This window comes from Clytia hemisphaerica, unplaced genomic scaffold (genome assembly GCF_902728285.1).
Source record: "Clytia hemisphaerica strain Z4C2 unplaced genomic scaffold, Clytia hemisphaerica genome assembly, whole genome shotgun sequence".
In the NCBI taxonomy this organism is placed as follows: domain Eukaryota; kingdom Metazoa; phylum Cnidaria; class Hydrozoa; order Leptothecata; family Clytiidae; genus Clytia; species Clytia hemisphaerica.
Window position 1 is genome coordinate 112,858 of NW_027103840.1, and position 21,101 is coordinate 133,958.

At 36.2% G+C, this 21,101-nt stretch overlaps 1 protein-coding gene across 1 annotated transcript in view; it reads right to left on the reverse strand.

Moving 5' to 3' along the window:
• Positions 1-21,101, reverse strand: part of LOC136807473 (uncharacterized) — a 31,893-nt gene that overhangs the window by 6,956 nt on the left and 3,836 nt on the right. Inside the window, exons 2-6 of the mRNA XM_067064053.1 lie at positions 11,134-11,191; positions 9,628-10,437; positions 1,359-1,921; positions 297-391; positions 27-75 (exon numbers count right to left, since the gene is read on the reverse strand). Of these exons, the coding sequence (XP_066920154.1) occupies positions 27-75; positions 297-391; positions 1,359-1,921; positions 9,628-10,372 (1,452 nt within the window). The 5' untranslated portion in view covers positions 10,373-10,437; positions 11,134-11,191. The remainder of the gene's footprint in view (positions 1-26; positions 76-296; positions 392-1,358; positions 1,922-9,627; positions 10,438-11,133; positions 11,192-21,101) is intronic.

Consider the following 21,101-nt stretch of genomic DNA (forward strand, 5'->3'; position numbering starts at 1 on the left):
CAGTATGGCTTTATAGTATGACTTACTTTGGCTTTCATAGTGTCAGGAGTTTCTGGTCGCGGTGAGGGAGTCGATCTACGAAGAAAAGGAGAAAAAACCCATGATCAATATTTGCTCCACAAAAGCCTCATATGTGTCGCTTAAAACTAAAATGCAGACCTAAGAAAAGGATGAAATATAAATGTACATGACCACGTTCAGTTGCATGGCTAGTTTGTGAAATCGTGTAAAGAATAAATCGTGTTGGACAATATAACACCTATCACTGAGAGGTTGTGAGAAAGCGATGTTCTTACATTTTCAAATTTTCCGTTTGATCAGTGATGGATGTGGCGCGTGAGTTGGGTTCAGAATTGAAAGGTGAAACAGAACGAGATGATGAAGTCGGCGTCTGAAAAAGAAAAAAAGGTTGATTTCATATTGATAAGCCTAAAGCCTGTACTCAATTGTCTCTGAATGTCTTCCCCTTATTTTGTAGAGATTAAGCATTTTGCACAATCAATCAATCAATCAATCAATCAATCAATCAATCAATCAATCAATCAATCAATCAATCAATCAATCAATCAATCAATCAATCAATCAATCAATCAATCAATCAATCAATCAATCAATCAATCAATCAATCAATCAATCAATCAATCAATCAATCAATCAATCAATCAATCAATCAATCAATCAATCAATCAATCAATCAATCAATCAATCAATCAATCAATCAATCAATCAATCAATCAATCAATCAATCAATCAATCAATCAATCAATCAATCAATCAATCAATCAATCAATCAATCAATCAATCAATCAATCAATCAATCGCATACCGGAAAACAACAAGTCAGCAACTGCACTGTATTCAGCTCATAATCGAATGTGCCCTGTTTTCTGATTCTTGAAAGAAACCTTCTCATTCTCACTGATTTATGAAGTTTTTATTAAATTCTTTTCAAAGGGAAGTTTTCACCCTCAATCAAACCAACTGGTCTTCTATGTACAAAACATAGTAAAACATCGAGTTCAATGTTTTGCTTTGTGAATTCCCCACTCATTTGTAAACATGGCCAATATCCGAAAATCGAAAAAATCGCAAATAAGGACTCGTAATCAAAACAGAGGGTCCAAATGTAAGAAGTGAGAATCGAGACAGTTTTCATTTTTCAATAACTTTCGACATAATTTCAAGGCCTTTACCACCTCAATAAGATAATGTCCTCTTTATTTTTGACTATGCTTTGATATCATAATACAGATTTTACTGATAAGAATATCAAAGCTTAATTTTCCCCATTTTACGATTTGGTTGTTGACCTGATATGAAAACACATTTATTCAATATGTTGTAACGTTCAAACTAACCATAAGAGCAGTGGGTCGTTCATACTGAATGGTTCCCGTCCAAATATGCCAATAATATGTCTCAGAATCGTCCTTCACTTCTTGCCAGCCCTCGGGCAATTCGTCGTTATTCGGGTCTGTTGTCGTACTTACACGACTGTAATAGTCGGTTGTCGCTAGATTAATTCTCGGTGGAAACGATTCATCTTCGCTTCTATTCGATATCGACGATGAGGAATTCGATAAACGACTCGATTTATCGCTCATTGCACTCGAATGTCCGTTTAGTGTTTCTCGAGAATTATCGATTGAGCTTCGATGAAATATTGAAACGTCTTCGTGAGAAAGATTACGTCGATGTGTTCGCATTTGTTTTATACTTGGTCCTAATTGGTCAGAATTGTACGATTTCGTTAGTCGGTCACTACTTTCGAGATTGACGAATCTGCTTGGTTGTTTTGTTTGGTCTATAGTGACCTCTGAATAAGAGTCTGAACTAGTATTTGCAACGTTGCCAGTAGACCGTGTAGCACGGTTATTGAAGTCTAGCCTCTCTTCAATGTGCGGTGAAAGTGGCTTACGATCTAAAAGAAAGAAACGAAAAGGGTTGAACGCAAGGAGTTTTAGTGAAGGATATCATAATATTCGGTATGATAATACACGGGTTGCAAAATTATATCAGTGCAGTCAAAACATGTGATTACTCGAAAAAGTTCACGTGATTTTATTCCCATGTTACTTGCTTTACAAATTACAGCTGTTAACTTTATTAGTGTCAATAAATTCGAACCAATCAGAAATAAATGTCAAAATGTCATGTAACAAGCACATAAAAATAAAAGAGTAAAAGCGTAATTTGTCTTCAGACTTAAATTTTGCAACCTGTGTATTAGCGCATATGAGGAGAAGGAAGCTGATCTATCCAATATTCATCTGTTTTGAAAATAACAGCACTCCTTCTGCTGGAAAAACATATGAGACACCTTCCTTTGACGAACCACAATCTCGTAAACAAGCTTTCGACAACTCATTCAAACTTCACACACTGGTTTCCATCTAACCTTGCTTCATGAAATCTAATCACGATCAATTCGCTTACAACTGTTGCTTATTCTCATTTCTGCTAAAACAATTTTTCTCGCTAATTTCACAACAATATACTTTTTAGCAAAGAAACTTTCGCATTCCCGGCAAAACATTTCTGGCCCATTTCCAGGATCTGTCAGCTGCTTTCATAGGGTATGCATGCCGGGGGAATAAGTGGACTGACTTCAACAAATACCCTATGACCTTTCATCTAACAAATTAAAGTTACTTGGACATTTTTTGTTGAAAATATTTTAGGAAACGAGAAAGTTTAGCCGATGTATGATAAATCTTTCCGTTTCGTCTTACTGTTTTCCCATTTTCTCGATTCAACATCTTCCATCAACAAACTATCCATATAATAAGAAAACCAGCACTGTTCAATACGTTCTAATGTAGTCTACATTTTTAGCAAATACTGACTCGAAGTTTCAGAACTAAATACGAAGGACAAAATAGTCGGTAACTTTAACATTAACATTTGTTACGTACAGTACAACGCTACAAAACGTTTCTACAATAACAACTTTCATACAAAAATCTGTCTGAATGTAAGCATCAAAACATCACTTCAATGACCACAGAAAAATGAATTAATACTATAAAAAACATTTGTGCAGGATATAAACCGTTTTGTCATTGATTACAATCTAATTAAGAGGATGGCTTCATACAAAAGGCTATAAAAAAGAATTACCTTTTTATTAAAATGACATGTCAACCTCTTACTGAGCTTTTTATGCAGGGGCCTATAGGCGCTTGCAATAAATCTTTTTTCTAAGTGAAACAGGAAGGAAGTAAGGTAGAGTCAATGAAATACGGAAGTAAACCATAGAAAGAAGCAATACACATATACAACTAGTTCAACCGTAATGTCAGATTTTCCTGGTCTGTTTACTACGCACACGAAAATCGTCCGATGTCTATTTTCATCCTTGGCTCTCTTAGCTTTACACCTGGTACAGTTGTAGGTGATCTCCGAGCAGATTCTAATTACTCAGGGCTGACACGTATGCAATCTGTTGGCCATGGTTCCTTAAGAGAATCTATCCAGGTTGGCAGACCGCCATTAATAAGCGCGCTGATTGGCTAAAACAAAACAATGGCACCAAAATCAAAAGCCAATCGTAAACATAAACATTAGAACCCAGTCGCTTTCGCTTTCGCTTTCGTTTTCAAGCAAAAGGCAACACAATTTTGATTGGTTTGGCTGAAAAACCAGGTCAGATCGTCGTCCTTTAGAGGAGAGCGAGATATGCGCAGAATGGATGATCTGTTATGAGATGAGGTATAAAAAAGTGAACGGTAGAAAATTTACCCGGGGGGGGGTACTAGGATTGATGGGTGTCGGGTATGTGCGTGCCAGACCTCTGGACCCTTACCCTTAGAGAGACTGAATTTTGGTGAAAAGGTGACCCTTAGAGAGACTCAGTGTAGAAAAACCCAACCCTTAGAGAGACTTTTTCACAAAAAATTTCTATAATGGGCCAAAGAAATTCGATTTTTAAAAGAATTTCTCCAATTTTCGAAAAATTTCTCTAATTTTTGAAAAATTTTCTCACTTTTTTTAAAAATGTTCTCACTTTTTTGACTTTTCACTTTTCTTTGACCCGAGTTTGTGAAAAAACCGACCCTTAGAGAGACTGATTTTGACTTTTGTTGTTTTGGTAACCCTTAGAGAGACTTTGGGAGGGTGAAAAACCCTACCCTTAAGGCACGCACATACCCAGCACCCATTTTTGCCTAAGTACCCCCCCCCCCCCGGGAAAATTTATCACACACATAAACAGGGAAGAACCAAGAATGATGATGAATGATTTACTCTCGCTGGCTTTCTGTCAAAATATCCGTTTAAGTTTTGTCCATACCTTCATAATGTTAACCAATTTAAGCGATATATCTAGTTATCTTACATACATTCTACTGAAGAAACTATCTTTCTCACTAACAACTTTATTCAACACACCTCTTTTTCTCAACAATTTGTTAACATAAGCGACCACTGCGTCATATTGATAACGAAAGAAAGTTTTCTAGTTCTCTCATATATTGAACAATCTTTTCATCATTTCTATATAAGCTCTTTTACTATCACACGAAAAGAAGTTATAAAGCAGTCAGACTGGAATGGATGTAAAAGAGAAAGAGAAAAAGCTGAGTCTCTTTAGCTTGCACAGTGCTTTAAGTAGATGATCTCTAGTGGACAGAAAAGTAGCAGAAGTAGTGAAGGAAGATTTCACCAGGTTTTATTTTTAGATAATTTCACCAACTAATGAAGAAGCTACCGAGGGTATGAAATATTGAAAAACTAAAATTCGGCCTTTTAAGACCAAAACACCGGCCATTTTTCCGTCAAATACTGAGATACCATTCAATACCGGATTTTTGGAAGCCCTCACCCTTCGCCTAAAAAAGCAGCAGAAATGTTTCTACTGTGTTGTTTCAAACTTGGTGACGAGAATTTTAAACCTAGGTGTGTGATACAAAAAAACAACAAAGACCAAAGTCGAAGAAGATAATCAAAAAGGATATAATGCTGTTGTGCTGATCAAGCGCGTCTTCTCATAAAAACAATAGCACTATATATCCAAGCAAAGTATCGGTCCTTAGTGTAGTGTAAGTTTATAACTAGTTTATAACTAGATTTTCTATACTGCTTTGTAACATATGCTTCACCAGAAAAAAATACTTACTTGAGAAGTTAGCAACGTTATTAGGGATAGATTTCAACCAGCTTGACACGTACTCTGTAGCAGAATTCATACTCTCTCCTCTTCTTTTGAAGAACAGTGTATTCAACAAATTCTCATCATTTCAACAAGTCGTGTGTGGAATCATTACAAAGTTTGGAAATTGAAAAAACAAGAACTTTTTTCTTTTTTATATTTTTCACCTTCTTTTTTCATTAAATTGTTAAAATCTTTCTTCTAATATTTCTTTATTTTCTAGTGTTGTTATTTCTTTAGCACGTTAAAAAGGAGAGAAATTAAGGTATTAAGCCCTCACACGTGCTTTGGGATCTTTATTGATAAGGCCACGCTTGTCTTGTCCAAAGACCAAAACACTATCAAATTTTCAGCAAAAGGCGACTTAATGTATCAGGCCTAGTGGAACAGCACGAACGAGCTGCCAACTTGGAGAAATGGCCTAAAAATCGTCTCGGTAATAAAGGATAAAAACTGAAGATTATATTTTGTAAATAGAAAACTTTGCTGGGCTCACATCGCATCAACGTCAGGAGAAAAATTTAAAATTTTTGAATGATTAGCTAATACACCCCTGTCTCACAACCCCAGTGAGTCTTTTTCACACAGCGGGGATAAATTCTTCCATTGTATTGTTCCCAACTTGAACAATCTAGTTGGAACGGCTTTTTAATGTAATTTTTAACAATGAATTACGAATATGGATGAAATCTAAGTCAGTTTCCCAGTAAGGCTGAACAATTGGAGAGTATTTGGTCACCGGGACGAAATTTTTGCCAAAATTTCCCAGCGGGTCTGTGACACACCCCTGTGTCTGCTTCCTACTATAGTCCAACAGGTGTGTGTCAAAGACCAAGCCAAGAATCTCCACTACACAAATAAAAACAAACCAATCTTCATCGTTCTCACTTCTGCTATGTATAACATTCCCCATGTCACATATTAGATTTGGTCTTATTTCCTCCATCATAATCAATTCAAAAGTAGACTATTTGAAAGAAGTAGAAGTCTTCACTGAATAATTCATTTGAAAAGGGTCTTAAACTTCGTCAAAAAAAACCCTGCTTTGCGGTAAGTCCTTTCAAAAGGAAATTTCGTTTTTTGAAAATGAAAATGAAAAACTCGTTTTAAAATATTATGTGTTTTATTAAGACGAATATAAAAGCATCTATGCATCACACACGACGATCTTTGCTTTTTTGCATGACAAATAAGTCGTATTGCCAGGGTGATACCAAGGGCATAGTTAAAACTAAATTGCATCCATGGGGGAATTTCGTTCTATGTTTTTAAATTAACCTGAAGAACTATATATAGGAGCAATATTTTTCCCTTTACGTTGGACGAAATTTGAGTCTCAAAGTGTCCATCCACAAATGATTTTTCCAATAACTTATGTGATATCAAAGTTCACACACTAATGTAATGTCTTTCAAACTCTACCCACAACTTAGTACTGCACGCCATCCAAATAACATAGAATCCAAAAAAACAACTTTTGTCACAAAGTTCAACTGACGACTAATCCAGATCACATCAAAACATAAAAACGTTACAAAATTTCATATTACACCATACTATTGCAGACTTTCTATTCTCCTTATGTTAATGTAATCTTATTTAAAATCTCCGATATACGAAAATGATATCTCATCAATAAGAAAGGGGTCAACAGAAACCGATAAAAATCATATGATTTTCTGACAATACGACTCCTTCAAACAAACTGGATCCAATATAAGCCATAACGTAAGCGAGTCAAATAAATCCAATTTTTAACAAATTTAAAATCTCTGGTCCAGTAATTTCCCTTCACCCCGAATCACGTACTCGATCACTGGGAAATTTGATTACAAAAAGTCCAAGTTAAACATAACGCTATTGAAAAATTAATGAAAATACTGCCACATTAGCTCTTAAACACGCAGTAGATTGCATATCCCCGTTGGAATCGTGTTGTTGAAGTTTTTATATCCACTGAGTGATAAAGATCCGTCGGAATAGATGAGACAATACGGTGTTTCAACCCCCCTCCAAATTTTTAAATCCAATTGTGCCCCTTACCCAGGGCGCTAAAGCGCAATCCACAATAAAAATAACGAAAACCTACTAGCCAGGCAGTGTTAGACAGTGGTAAAGGTACATAGCAACCAACAAAAACAAAGAACTACCATCTAAATATTACGTATATCACAATAATACCTAAGAGGTATTGCCTAAGAGGTATTGCCCTTATATGACCCTGGCGAAGGGTATTTACCGCTCCTCATGCGGATGCTAATAAATGCATTTGGTCGCATACAACTATAATTTCGCCTCAACTTTCACTTCAGTATATTCCCTCCTCTACAAGAACGTTTGTACTTCACTTTCGCTTTCACCCCTTGATATTGGTTTCAGAAGAAAGTTATTAAATGGATGATAACAGTTTCAATTCAAGAAGGGGAAAACCACTCGATTGAAGAAGAAATATAATCGATTCACTTTTGATGAATACTTTATATCAGAAGAATCATATTTCTTATGTTTCTCTCCAATAAATTATTGATAAAATTATTTTTATGATGGAAGATGTATTTGAAAACAAAAGTGAAAGTGGTAGGTTTTAACGCTAATCTGTCAATCATGGGTCATAGTGAAACCAAACTTCGAAAGTGTAAATCCAGCCTAGACCAAATATTGCGTAAATCTTTTGCCATTAAAATCAAACAAAATTCTTTGCTTAGATACGCTTAACAAAATTTTCCACACATTTTCTAATCTAATAGGTATTTTAATGGCTACGGGGATTACGCCATATCAATCATACATTCCAAAATGTCGGGACTATGACGTTAAAGGGGTATTTCTTGCAACGCACGGGGGAAACCTTTTAAACAGGAGTATGTGCTACACATTATAATGGGGGCAAACAACGAACCTAGCAAACCCTATAAATGCAATAATACGGTGCCAAGAAGCTAAACATGAAACTTGAGCTCATAACCTGATTTAGCCTGGATATCCAGGCTGTAAATTATTTCACAGTCTAGTTTTAGATATTTTATGTTCTGATTTACAGCCTGGTCTCCCTAGAGCGTTTTGCATTCTCATATGAGAATGCAGTCCGCTTGCTTGCGCTCACTTCGCTAAAACCGTAAGGGCCAATCTACACGGTGTTGAGCAATTCTAAAGCAAAAATAGGATAGTCCTCCAGTTGCTAGTGAAGATAGGGCTTTCTGTTACATGAAAACATGAAAAAGAAGAAAACAGAGGCAAGTTCATTTTCCAAGAAAACATGGTTGGTCATGATAATGCATGCAAACTTTTTTATGGACTTTGGTGTAATCTTTGGATGTTTTAAATAGTTTTAGATCTTGCAAGACTGCTTTTTATTAATTTCTGTTTTGCTGCCCTGGGTTGGCTAGGAAACATGGGTTTTCACTTTCATTCTCTAGGGAGACCAAGCTCTATAATTTAAGAACTTTGTATGTTGAGGTAAATTTTGTTTTTTCTTAAATTTTGAGCTTGGATATCCAGGCTAAACCTGATTCTGTCATTACTAAAATGAAATGCCGTACATCATATCATCCAGCTCTTCACTTTTATGTAAAAAAATCTCAAAACGCATCAGATTTTTATCACATCAATATGCAAGATAATGTTTGAAAAGCTTTTCGGTTAACTGATCAATTACCTTACTCCTAAATTACCCCCATTATATACGGGATGAGCTGGAGTTTTTATAAGATACTTCACTAATTGGTCATTTGAAGTAATAGAGATGACGCGTTCTTTAGAAAAAGTAACAAAATTGTTTTACTACATGTTAACGACCAACCAAATCGAATAAGAGCTTGTAAAAACTCCAGCTTGGCCCATTATATACACTGCCCAAATCAAAATACTTTAACATCAAAGCGTCAATATATTTTCTAGCTTACGAGTCATACGTGTGTCAAATCTTTCAGCTAGTGAGTGATAGTCATTTTGTTTCAGATTGTTAATCAGCAAAATTAAAGTACTAAAATTAGGAGAAACCATCAAACTAAAGAAATTTCGACCTCTTAGACTGGGAACCCACATCATTAGCATTTAAAATTCTCCGTTAAAATAACAGACTAAGACGAAATGGTCTCCAAATGACGTCCTTCTACTTTAGGTTTTTCAATTTTACAGCATCCCTCTTTCAAGTAGACTAGAAATAGGCTCCCCTAAGATCTACTTTAATAAACCAAACTTTAATAAGAATTTTGAAAGATGAAGTTTTTTAATTACATTTCTGAGGTTACTAAACTCCAAAATATTGATGAATTTTTGTCTCCTTGAACTCCTGAACACAAAATTCGATTCGCTGACAAATTAATCCCTCATCAAATCTGAACGAATTTTATAGCAACTGAAATAAAATATTCTCTGTGTGATCCAGCTTTCAGATACCTAAATAATGAACTTGATGGGATGCAAAAGAACGTCTGTTACCGAACGCGTACAAAGAAATAAACTAAATTGAATCATACCTAATCCATAAGGTCGCGGCATTGGCGGAGGTTTTCGTGAGGTTCCATTATTTGCAAAATATTTTGTATTCAACATTCCGTCACTAACCCGTTTTTTACCGGGTTTAAATCCAGCTGGATAAATCATATTGTTATTATTCATAGTCATCATATTATTGTTGAACGGTGCTGGTCGGTTACTTAAAGTCATCGAGTTCGTTGGTTTCGGTTTCTGAACGGAAGCGTAAAGTTCTTCGAGAATAGGATCCTGCGGCAGAGGATCGGCAACTACGTCGTAGGCAGACGGCCTACGAGAGTCAGTCGTAGGGGTCTGTTTCGTCGGTGCTTTATACTTTGGAGGTTTATCAACTAAGGCGTAAATATCTCCATTAATGGATTGATGTAGAAAGTCTTCTTGTTCAGAATCGCCAATGTCAATCAAAGGTTTCTCATCGGATATAGGCGTCGTGACAGCATTTCCAACGCCTACTACTAAAGGGCGGGATGGTTCGAACGGGGCGTAACTATATTCGCTCTCCACTATTTCTGAGGAGGGTGGTTTTGTTTTATCGTCAATAGCAGTTGTGACTAAAACATTACCTTGCAAGGCCATCGAGCGGAATTCTATAGATGCGTAACTGTAATCGTCTGGCGCCAAAGGTAATTGCTTCTTTGGTGCTTCATCTGGGACCAAAGGTAATGCTTTGTTCGGAGGCTGATCCATGGTTGAATTGGTGAAATAGGGGTATATCAATGTTTCTGTCATTGCGTCTATATTCACCTTACCGTTCTCTTCTGTGCTATCCTTACTTGTCGATCTGATAAACGAAGCTGTGAGAAAATAGGAAAAAGATATTTGTGTGATGACATTACTAAAAAGCTCTTGTATATGTAAACAAGGCATTACACTAAAAATAATCCCGTGTTGAAGAGCTGTAGAGATTTTCACGTAATACAGTTAACGCCAAAATATACAGCGGATCGTATTTCGAAAACACAAAGGTATAGATACATAAGCAACTTCAGGCGACTACAGTCTAACTGTGGCTAACGCTAAGGTATTAAGCTCCGAGCGACGTGTAACGCATTTCCAAACTCCAAAAAGTCCGTCTCGTGAAATAAAAAATAGTCTTTAGTTTGTTTCGGCCTATCCAAACGAATTTTCATCTTTCATCTCGAATTCATCTATGAAGTCCAGACTACTCAATATTCTAAGAAATTATAAAGACCGTCTCGATCAATGAACATAGATAATCAATCTTATTGATTCAAAATCGATTTATAAAATTCATTCGACATTCCTAGTGATTAGTGAGTGGTTCTAAATTTAATAACAGTAACCTATTTATATGTTGTAGAGCTATCCACCCACAAAGACGTGAATGAGACTAACCATACCACTTAAATTGCGGTTGTTGCCTTAATATAGACACATTTCATCTAGCCCAAAGATGCTTACAATACACTCATTCCTTTTCTCTGAAAGTTTCTTCGAAAGGTTTTAAGAGAAATAAAATATTGACTGACCTTCACGTTTGAAGTTCTGTTGACATTCTTGGATGTTTGTTTTTCCAGGCTGCTTGCTCTGTAAAATATCAACAACAAAACAAAAAGATTAAAGAAAGGGATTGGGACTGAGGGTTTGCGTTTTCGCAATATTGTACGTTTGGGAAAAACAGTTACAAACTTTAAAATGCTTAGTCATCAGTAAGGTTTTAAGTGACTTTACAAATGCGCAAATTTTGAAATTTTGCGTTCGAGTAAAAACTAGCACCTTCCCTTAATTTAATCAGAGATTTGGGAAAAGAGGATAAGAATCGCCGCTGCCGCTCGCTGTTTTCTCATTGTTGACCATTGAATTCGGCGTCGTCTGATGTCGCTAGGCTAGGGAACAACTTGGCCAAGAAGGTACTGCGAAAAAAATGGCGTTATGTGCAGTATTATAACAGTTCAAGAAAAACTGTCTGAATTTACTCCTTTGGAGGGGTTTCCTACTAATATAAACAACTGAAACTGCTTGCTTTATTTTTTGAGAAAAAGATGGCGGAAGCAGGCATGCTAAAATTGGATGTGAAATGGGACCTTTTTATTTTTAGCTAGTTTGCCTTACTGGAAAGTCTTTCAGAGTCAAAATAAAGTGGTCTGGGTTGGAAAAAGGTTGTAGGTGACTAGCCTAGCTTTGGTTTTTATTGGCACCTTCTAGATCTTTTTGGCACATCCTTCAAAGATAGCTGAAAAATTATATTAAAAAGTGTATTTTTTGTTTGTTAAAGTTGAATAAAATTAATTTTTTTTGTGTTGCAAACATAATTTTTATGGGTAGCAGTAAGGTTGATTAAATGACAACCTATAGCTTAGTTTTACATGGCAAATCTTCAAACTTTCTTAGCATTTTGATTGAAGATGGGCAGATGGGCAAAATCGACTAAAAATGTTGTTTTTTTCCTACAGTTTAGATGAAAAAATAATGTTATCCTAGCAAAACTTGCTTGATGGCAATGGACAATGGATTTGGTAAGTACGCTAAATTATCCTTGATGACTTTTTAGCTCCTACTGAGGAAAAACATTTTTTTGGGGTTGAAATTTCAAGTTTTTGTATGTAACAGAAAATTGCAACCAAAGTTCTAATAATTTTATGAAACTATGACTCTGACCGGTTTGGCTCTGACCGGTTAGTAGATTGGCTCTGACCGGTTAGTAGATTGGCTCTGACCGGTTTAGATTGGCTCTGACCGGTTAATAGATTAGCTCTGACCGGTTAATAGATTGGCTCTGACTGGTTTAGATTGGCTCTGACCGGTTAATAGATTAGCTCTGACCGGTTAATAGATTGGCTCTGACAGGTTAATAGATTGGCTCTGACAGGTTAATAGATTGGCTCTGACCGGTTAATAGATTTTCCAGTTATATAAGATTTATTTCACCGGTTTTTGTCTGGTGTCGGTGGAATTAAGATATGTTGTTTGTGTTCTGTATTTGTTCATGAGAGCTTGCTGCAAAAATCCTAATTCCCATTTTCATTATTATATACTTTCAGGTTAGTTACCATCATACTGCCCCAGTAACCTAGATCCATGAATTATTTTGTACCTTCACGTGGTTGGTATACAATGAGAATTGGCTTAAAATTTGTCTGAATTTCTCACGTACAAGGTTCAATATCTTTGCAAACACCAACAAATTCTGCTAATAAGATGGACAAGTGAAAAGCATGTTTAAACTCAAAGGAAACAACAATGGAATCTGATGTAATGGTTTGTTTGCAGTTGGATTAAGGTCTTTTTATCCCTGTTTCACCAGGATTTCCGGGTTGGTCTAAAAAGCAGGGTAGCCAATGGGGTAGCCAATTGGGCTAGGTTATGGGGTACCTCTTTTTGCCTAAACTTTTGAAATCTGAAACCTGTTTAATGTGGAAATAACTATTACAACATCTTGTTAATGATTCCATGTAATAGAATTTAAGATTCCTTTCGAACTTCAGCCACAATAGCCTTTTTTCCAAAGGTACTGAACTTTGTTACTTCTCAAGAGACCTGGCGCCATTTTGTCTTCCTTCTTGGCTTCGTTTGAAAATTTACAGACCCGAATAAAAAATATATACAAAACAATTTTTAGATTTAGATTTTATTTATGTTTCTAATTGTTATTTCCATGAAGCTGTAATTCGATGATAATAGCTTTGGAATCGCCTTTGGGCCATATGATCTCTAATCTTGTCATATCTTAACACAATCCTTTGTTATTGAATCTATTGTTTAGTTTAAATCATGTTTAGATGTTTCAAACACAATTAATTTCTTTCAAAATTTTTAAATATGGAAGCTTATAATAGGTATATACAAAAGGTCTTTTGAAATAGCTCTATTATAATGAAACTCTATTTCTTACTCCTCGTGCATTAACACGTGGTAATTTATATCTTTGTTTATCTTTGGAATCATACATGATCAATCTAAGTATCAATCAGATTCATGCTCCCTGGTCAGTAAAATGTGGTTCTATGCATTCATTTTCGGTATTTCTATTCTGGTCTGTAAAATATTTAGGTACCCCACAACCTAGCCCAATTGGCTACCCCAATTGGCTACCCTGCTTTTTAGACCAACCCAGGATTTCCTGCTTGATTACGCAAATAGTCCCAAACAAGACACCAGAATGGGGCTAGACTACAATTACAAGATAATTGATATGAACCAACCATATAGATATAAAAAATGCTTTAAATAGAAATTCCAGTTTGGAATTGGAAGTGGACACTGGACTATTCTCATACATCACATTATATAATTATTCATCTTATGAAATACTCTTTTCTTGAGCATTGATGAACAGTCTGGTTATATTCATACTTTTTTTCTCTAAAATTTTATTTGAAAGGGTAAATTGCTTTTTATCTTAGAATCACACCTCTATTGGAATTAGTGAGCCCCCCCCTAAATCCAAGAGTGACCGATTTTTCATATACTGTTTCACAATATATGTTTATTTTCCAAGGTGCTTGTAGTGAGGAAGGATCAAGTCAAAGTTTTTTTATTGTAATTAATTTTCTTGCAATTATTTAAGTAACTTTTTGAAAGCAATAAGACAAATAAAATTGACAATTAGAATCAAATTGGTCCAGAAATTTAAACAGTTTATTATTATTTTTTGTTATTACAAAACGCGACCAAATAAAGATTTTTGTATAATTTTTGTTAATGTATTCTTTTGTGTATTACTGTTTTGTATTATATTGCTATGATTTTTCGCTTTGTTGTGTAAACTTCAAAAAGTTCTTACAAAAAAATTCATGATATTTTTTATTTCTTGTCATTGATATCATGAATTGCCATTGTTTCAGTCCTGTTTATTTTCCTTCCCTTCTCCTTCCTTTCTCCTTCATTGTTTTAATATTCAACCAAGCTAGCTCTTTTTATGTTTATATGATTGTCAAAACACTTTAGCCCGAGAAGTAATGAAAAACTATTCGTTTTACCAGCTTCTTTTTGTGTTTGAATGCAATAAATTTTAAATTCTTTATTAGTAGTTATTTCTATTTCTACAAAATAATATGTGACATCGGTTCGAGCATTCCTTGAGGAAAGTATTTTGGTTAAAACTGAAAGTTTTTGGCTCGACTAACACTGTATCCGCCCTGTCCAAAATGGAAAATGCTTATAAAAAAATACCAAAATACCCGATATTAAAAATATTTTTATTTCACTTTCGATATCAACCACGGCTGCCATTTTCTGTTTGTACTTCTAGTCTTGTGCGCATAGTATAATCAAGCGCTCCGATTGGTTCAGAACTAAAACAATCGATCGGGCGCAGATATTTCAATAGAACAAAAGGTTCCCTAGCCTATATTTCTATAGCTGAATAGCGCAATTCTTATCCTCTTTTCCCAAATCTCTGATTTAATAAATTGAGTTTTCAATGGACAGTGGTATCAGATTTGCCCCGATGCTAATTTTAATCTGCATTGTGAAATGTATAAATCTGTAACTAAGTTAAAATAAAATGAGCTAAACTCCACTCGCAGAGGCTCAATAGTTCACAGATAACATATATCTTAAACGAACATTTGCATATTCAAGGCCTGACACTAGTTGATAGTACAGATTTTCAAAAATATATCAAACATATAATATTGTAATTCGAATGAATTCTACCCAAAAAGTTATAACATGAACTCGACAAACAAAGCAAAACATTCATTGCTGAAAGGGTACATTTTACGCTAAGCTAAGTATTTTGTATCACGACTGTTCAAATTTCATTTCGTCATTATATGACACTTTAATTTTTAAATCACAACAACGGATCTTTCATTCGAAATTCCCCTCTCTATCCAAATAAGATCGGCTGAACCTGATCTCAAAGCAGATTCGTTTTAAAGGGATAATCAGATGGTTTGAGATATTTGGCCGGCAGAAAGCTTATGTGGGCTTAAGTAAAACCTCCAAGCTTGTTTGGGTAACTATTTTCCAAAGTCGAGATATCATAATGTGAAATTATTATTGTTAATAATTGTTTTCTTACTAAAAGTCAAAAAATTGTAACTTAAATACCTCAACTTTGGAAAATATTGAGGTAAAAATATTTTGAGGTATTGCTCAGGACAATAGAAAGATTACACATGCCAAATATCTGAAACCATCTGATTATTCCTTTAAAGCAAAAAGCAGTGTGGTTTTTTGACTGAACAACCAGGTCAGATCACCACATTAGTTTCTACAGACATAACCGATTATCCAGGACGGAAGATCAGAGGAATCACTCATTATATCGAATGACGGTGTACAGTGTACGGTGTCGGTTTTGGCCCTAAATGATTCGCCTATAGGTAAAGTAAGTATGACTTAACTATAAAACAGTAACCTGGCCGTCATACCTGCAGAATTGTTGTCTTTTCTATTGCCATATGATACGTTCACAAAATGATAAAAAAATGAAATCCAATAAGCCCTTTTGATAAAACCTCTCCAATATCAACACACAAAACGATACTTCTCAAACTCGATCCTCTCGGTAGAGATACAAACCTTATTTTTTCAGAATAGCCATTTCAAATTTCAAAGTTCACATCTTTTATGATGGCGAGTTCAAAGCAAAGGATGAAACGTCAATAAACAACAAAGCATGACAATAGAATGACATGTGATCAAAATAAAACTTACAAAGTGTAAATCAAGCTTTGAAATGAGAAACAAAGAGCTTGTTTACGTTGCGCAATAACGATACAAGACACACGCTAAGATAACATCATAATATGACCACCTTTTAAAAAGGGGAATTTTTGACACCTTTTTCGCAACAAAGGCCTTGCATGAATAAACAGGAACAAATGAATTGACCTTAAGCCCTCAGCCATGCTACCTAACAGACAATTGAGTGACGTCATCGTATGACGTTATTTTAACGAAAAACAACGGTTTTTTGGAACTATGACAATATGGCATTCCAAAGCTTCCACGAATTCAAAGATTGATACACGACCCACGATATCAGACTACAAAAAGTATTATGGTCTTTCCGTTAAGGGCTTACGGTGAAAGGCTTAAAGAAAAGTCCCGCATAATAACAACAAATTAACAATACGTAAAAGAACGAGTCCTTTCACCAATTGTAAAACTTTTTAATTTCAAAACTTAACCTCGAAGTAATCGAATCGTTTGAAAAAAACTCCTTTACTTTTTGACAATTTTACAAAAATACCAAATCTTAGTGTAAACAGTGCATTAGAAAAAGTCTTTTCCTTTGATGTGGTTACATGCTACGACAAAACATTCAAACTGTACACATCAGACAAAAATATGATAAAGTCAAGAAATTTAGACGTCATTTTTATCTGATATGGAAATTCATGTCGTTTCACAGTAACATCTCATGATGAGAAAATTTCGAACTTTTTTTAAACAAAATATTTCGACATTACTTCCGTCTAAGCACGTGACAGCGGTGTAAAATATTCTAAGGACGGATTTTCGTAACTTTTTGGTTATTTATTTTTCGGTATCTATGTATAGTTAAGTGCCTCACCCGTTTAACAAAATATTTTCGAAATGACAGAATAATGATCACCTTGCTTCATTTGATTTGTTTCCAACGGTACAAATTATGATGTAATGTTTGGTGAAAGCTGAAACGTTCGCCACTATGCACTTTTGAATTCCTCGAGGACTTTTCAGTGATATTGAAGGACCCTCTCGAACTCCAGAAAAACGTAAAACATAGCTTCACTTTCCAAACCACTTATAAATCAAAACATTGTGCCGCACAGTAAAAACGGTCAACCAATATATATTAGACCCTTGTTTCAAAGGCTTGGTGTGAGTGGAAAAATTAGCCCAAAATATCATGTAAAAATATACTAAATTCTCTTCCCTGGGGAGAAGATGCAAAGTTTTTGGTGAGCTGGGAACAAAAGAGTCTATTTCTATATCAAAGGTTACATTTTCTAGAAGGTTGCACGATGATTCAAAAATCCTCGTTTTTGTTGTTTTTTCCTTCAATCCAACAATCATTTTATGTGAGAATAATTGTATAGATCTGAGATCAGGAGGATTCAAAGTGCCTCTGTACCGAAAATTAATTTTTTAGCACTGAAGAGTAAAAGTAATTCTTTCTTCTTCTTTTTTCATTAGTGCACACGTTAAAAGAATGGACTTGTGTGCAGTGGCGTTGTGGCAGGGGGGCCATGGCCCCCCCCAGTGGAGCTTTTTTGAAAGGGCCCCGAAGAGCAAGGGGCGCCAAAAGAGTTTCTTTTAAACGCCCCAATCTTAAAAATCATACTTTATGCGCCTTAAATTGCGCCCAGGACCAATTTTACTGAGATAATTTTAAGATACTTGCAATTTTTTGCGCTCGCTACGCTCGCAATACAGTTAATTGGTAACTTCTTTGCAATCTAGCTAATTTACTAGTTTTTTGTGTACAATATTAAAGCATTATTAAATGAAAATCTAACTGCGCCCCAAGACCAATATACTGACAACAATATTGAAATCATAAAACATCAATTTTTTCACTCGCTTCGCTCGCATTACACATTGTTTCTTTGAGTTTCTTTTCACTTCTAGCAAGTGTCAAATTTGTACCTTGGCAGTCGATTTAAAAAAATTTTCTAGTCGGCCCCAACCATGGTGGGGCCTGTTTTTCCCTTTTCCATTCATCCAAGATATATCTACTCTTATCCACTAAATATTTCCTTCCTAAGTATGCCTGGACAAATGAATTAGTAAAAGTTTAGAAAATCGTGGGTGGGGACACCACTTTGGAAAATCTGGGGGGGGGGCGCCATCTATATATTAATAGCGGTGCTTTGTGTGTCTGTGTGTTACCACTTTCGTTTTCGCTTTGTTTGTGTTTTAGAATTATGACTTTTAGTCTGTTGCTCCACAAATTTGTTCTATTGGATTCACGCCATTTGCAAAAGATTTTGCAAGCAATGTTTTGTTCTCGATAAGTTAGTTTTGATTGACAGATCGGATAGAGCCTGTTTACCTGTTTAGTTAGAGCTAAGCATTAGCTCATGTTAATTTCGAGGAAGCGACTAACGCTACGCCCACCACGGCTCTTACGCCCTTACGCATCAAACATACGCCCGCTTGGTGGCCATCTTGAATTTTAGCCTGTAAACCGTGACCGAAAATCGAAACACATTCTTTTAAAATCATAATGTTTTGGAATTTGATGAGTGAAGTCATGTGGATTCTTGGAAAATTTATCCTGTAAATTTAATCAAGCTGTTGTAACTCGTTGATCCTGTCTTAGTTGGAACCATCTTTGTGTAAATTATTTGGCATTCTGTCGTGCATGTATCACCAAATTTTGGGATGACATTGCAACTTCCCTTTCTTGTGTGTTACATTCGACCTGGTGAGGGAGAATCTGCGAAAGTGGTGACCTTCGAGACCGTTCCCAATCCATTTGTGGCCGTAACGCGCCTGGGCTTGTCTGTCAACCTACCACCAATCAGCAGAGTGCTTCCTGCCAGCCTGCCCTGTTGCGACCTAGATTCCATCAACAACTCCAAGCGTGCGGGTGAGTCGTTTCTTTTTAGAGTTTGTTGTCCCATCTATACGTGTCCAGCATTCCCACATGCATCTCTAATAGCACACGACTATATTATGCCTCACCCTAGCTGGATTCCCTGCTAGTTTCAACATGGTTCAACTATCCCGTTTTTTATTTAGACTTTCTCAACTTCAGTTGAGCTATTTGGAATTAAGTGTGTCTGTCAGTGTGTGGGTGTACGTGGGTGCATGTGCGATGTCGGTCGTCATCTGGATGCATGCTCAGGACCTAGGGGTTGGTGATTTGCTAAGTTTGTACTTTAAGCTCCTTGGGTGAGTCCTTGGGGCATTCTTCTTCATTCTTCTGGGAGTGGCTGATTTTGCTAAAGTCCTTGTACATGTAGTTCCTTGAGTGAGTCCTTGGGATTCTTCTTCATTTTTTTGGGGGGGTGGCTGATTTTGCTAATGTTTGTACATTTAAGCTCCTTGGGTGAGTCCTTGGGGCATTCTCCTTCATTCTTCTTGGGAGTTGGCTGATTTTGCTAAAGTCTTGTACATGTAGTTCCTTGAGTGAGTCCTTGGGCATTCTTCTTCTTTTTTTTTTTTTTTTTTTTTTTTGGGGGGTGGCTGATTTTGCTAAAGTTTGTACATTTAAGCTCCTTGGGTGAGTCCTTGGGGCATTCTCCTTCATTCTTCTTGGGAGTTGGCTGATTTTGCTAAAGTCTTGTACATGTAGTTCCTTGAGTGAGCCCTTGGGGCATTCTTCTTCATTTTTTTTGGGGGGTGGCTGATTTTGCTAAAGTTTGTACATTTAAGCTCCTTGGGTGAGTCCTTGGGGCATTCTCCTTCATTCTTCTTGGGAGTTGGCTGATTTTGCTAAAGTCTTGTACATGTAGTTCCTTGAGTGAGTCCTTGGGGCATTCTTCTTGAGTGTATCCCTGGGTGTGCTTCATACTCTATTGGATTTTGGGGGTGGGGTTACTGGTTTTTGTCCTAAACTTACAAAAATGTGGGCAGGCTGGAGACCTCCAAATTGTCTGAATCCGCTTCAATTTCGAGCACATTGCACTTTGGGTGAATTCACTGGGGCAATTTTTCAATTTTGCAATTTAGTTTTAGGGTCACCAATTAAAGGCTGAGAACTAAGTCGAAATTTGGACATACTGGGGATCTCTGAAGTGTTTGAAAGGCAAAAATTTGCAATCATGGTCCTTGGGTGAATCCCTGGGTTAGTTTTTCTTCATTTTCAATGTGATATGATTCAAGGTGTTCCACCCATACGCCAATATATAACACCATTACTTAGTTTACTTAGTTTACAGGATACTTTAGAGTGATTCGATTTGGCTGGAATTTTGCATATTGCTCCTTGGGTAATTCCTCAGTCCTAATTAGCATGCGGTCTACAAATGCCTCTGGGAGACTATGAAGCTGTCGAAGCTGAGCTGGTGTTGTAAGCACCTCCAAAACTGTCCATTGGGGGATAATTACCGTGCTCATAGTCAGTTTAAGAGGCATATTACATTTGGTCGCTATCCTTTTATGCGAGAATCTTTTAATTCATGAATAAACTTGATTTACCACAAAACTTTTCATTTTGTCATGCTGTCCCACAGCTCAAAATTCAACTTTTGCCGTCCCGCGGTTAAATTTCAATTTATCATGCTGTCCGCGTTAACTCTTCATTTATCATGCTACCCTGTGGCTTGAATTTTCATTTCACCACATCATCTCGCAGCTCAAGTTTTAAAATTTTCATGCCGCCCCAAACTTAGATTTTCAACTTTATCATGCCTCCCGCGGCCTTATCTTTTCAATTTCCATCCAAAAATGTATTTTATCGTGCCGTCCCCGCAGCTCAACTGCCAAATTTTATGCCGTCCCGCGGTTTAGCTCTTCATTTTCATGCCGTCCCGCAGCTTATTTTGCCGTCCCGCGGCTAAATTTCAGTCTTTTTTTATTATGCCGTCCCGCGGCTCAAGTTTTAATTTTT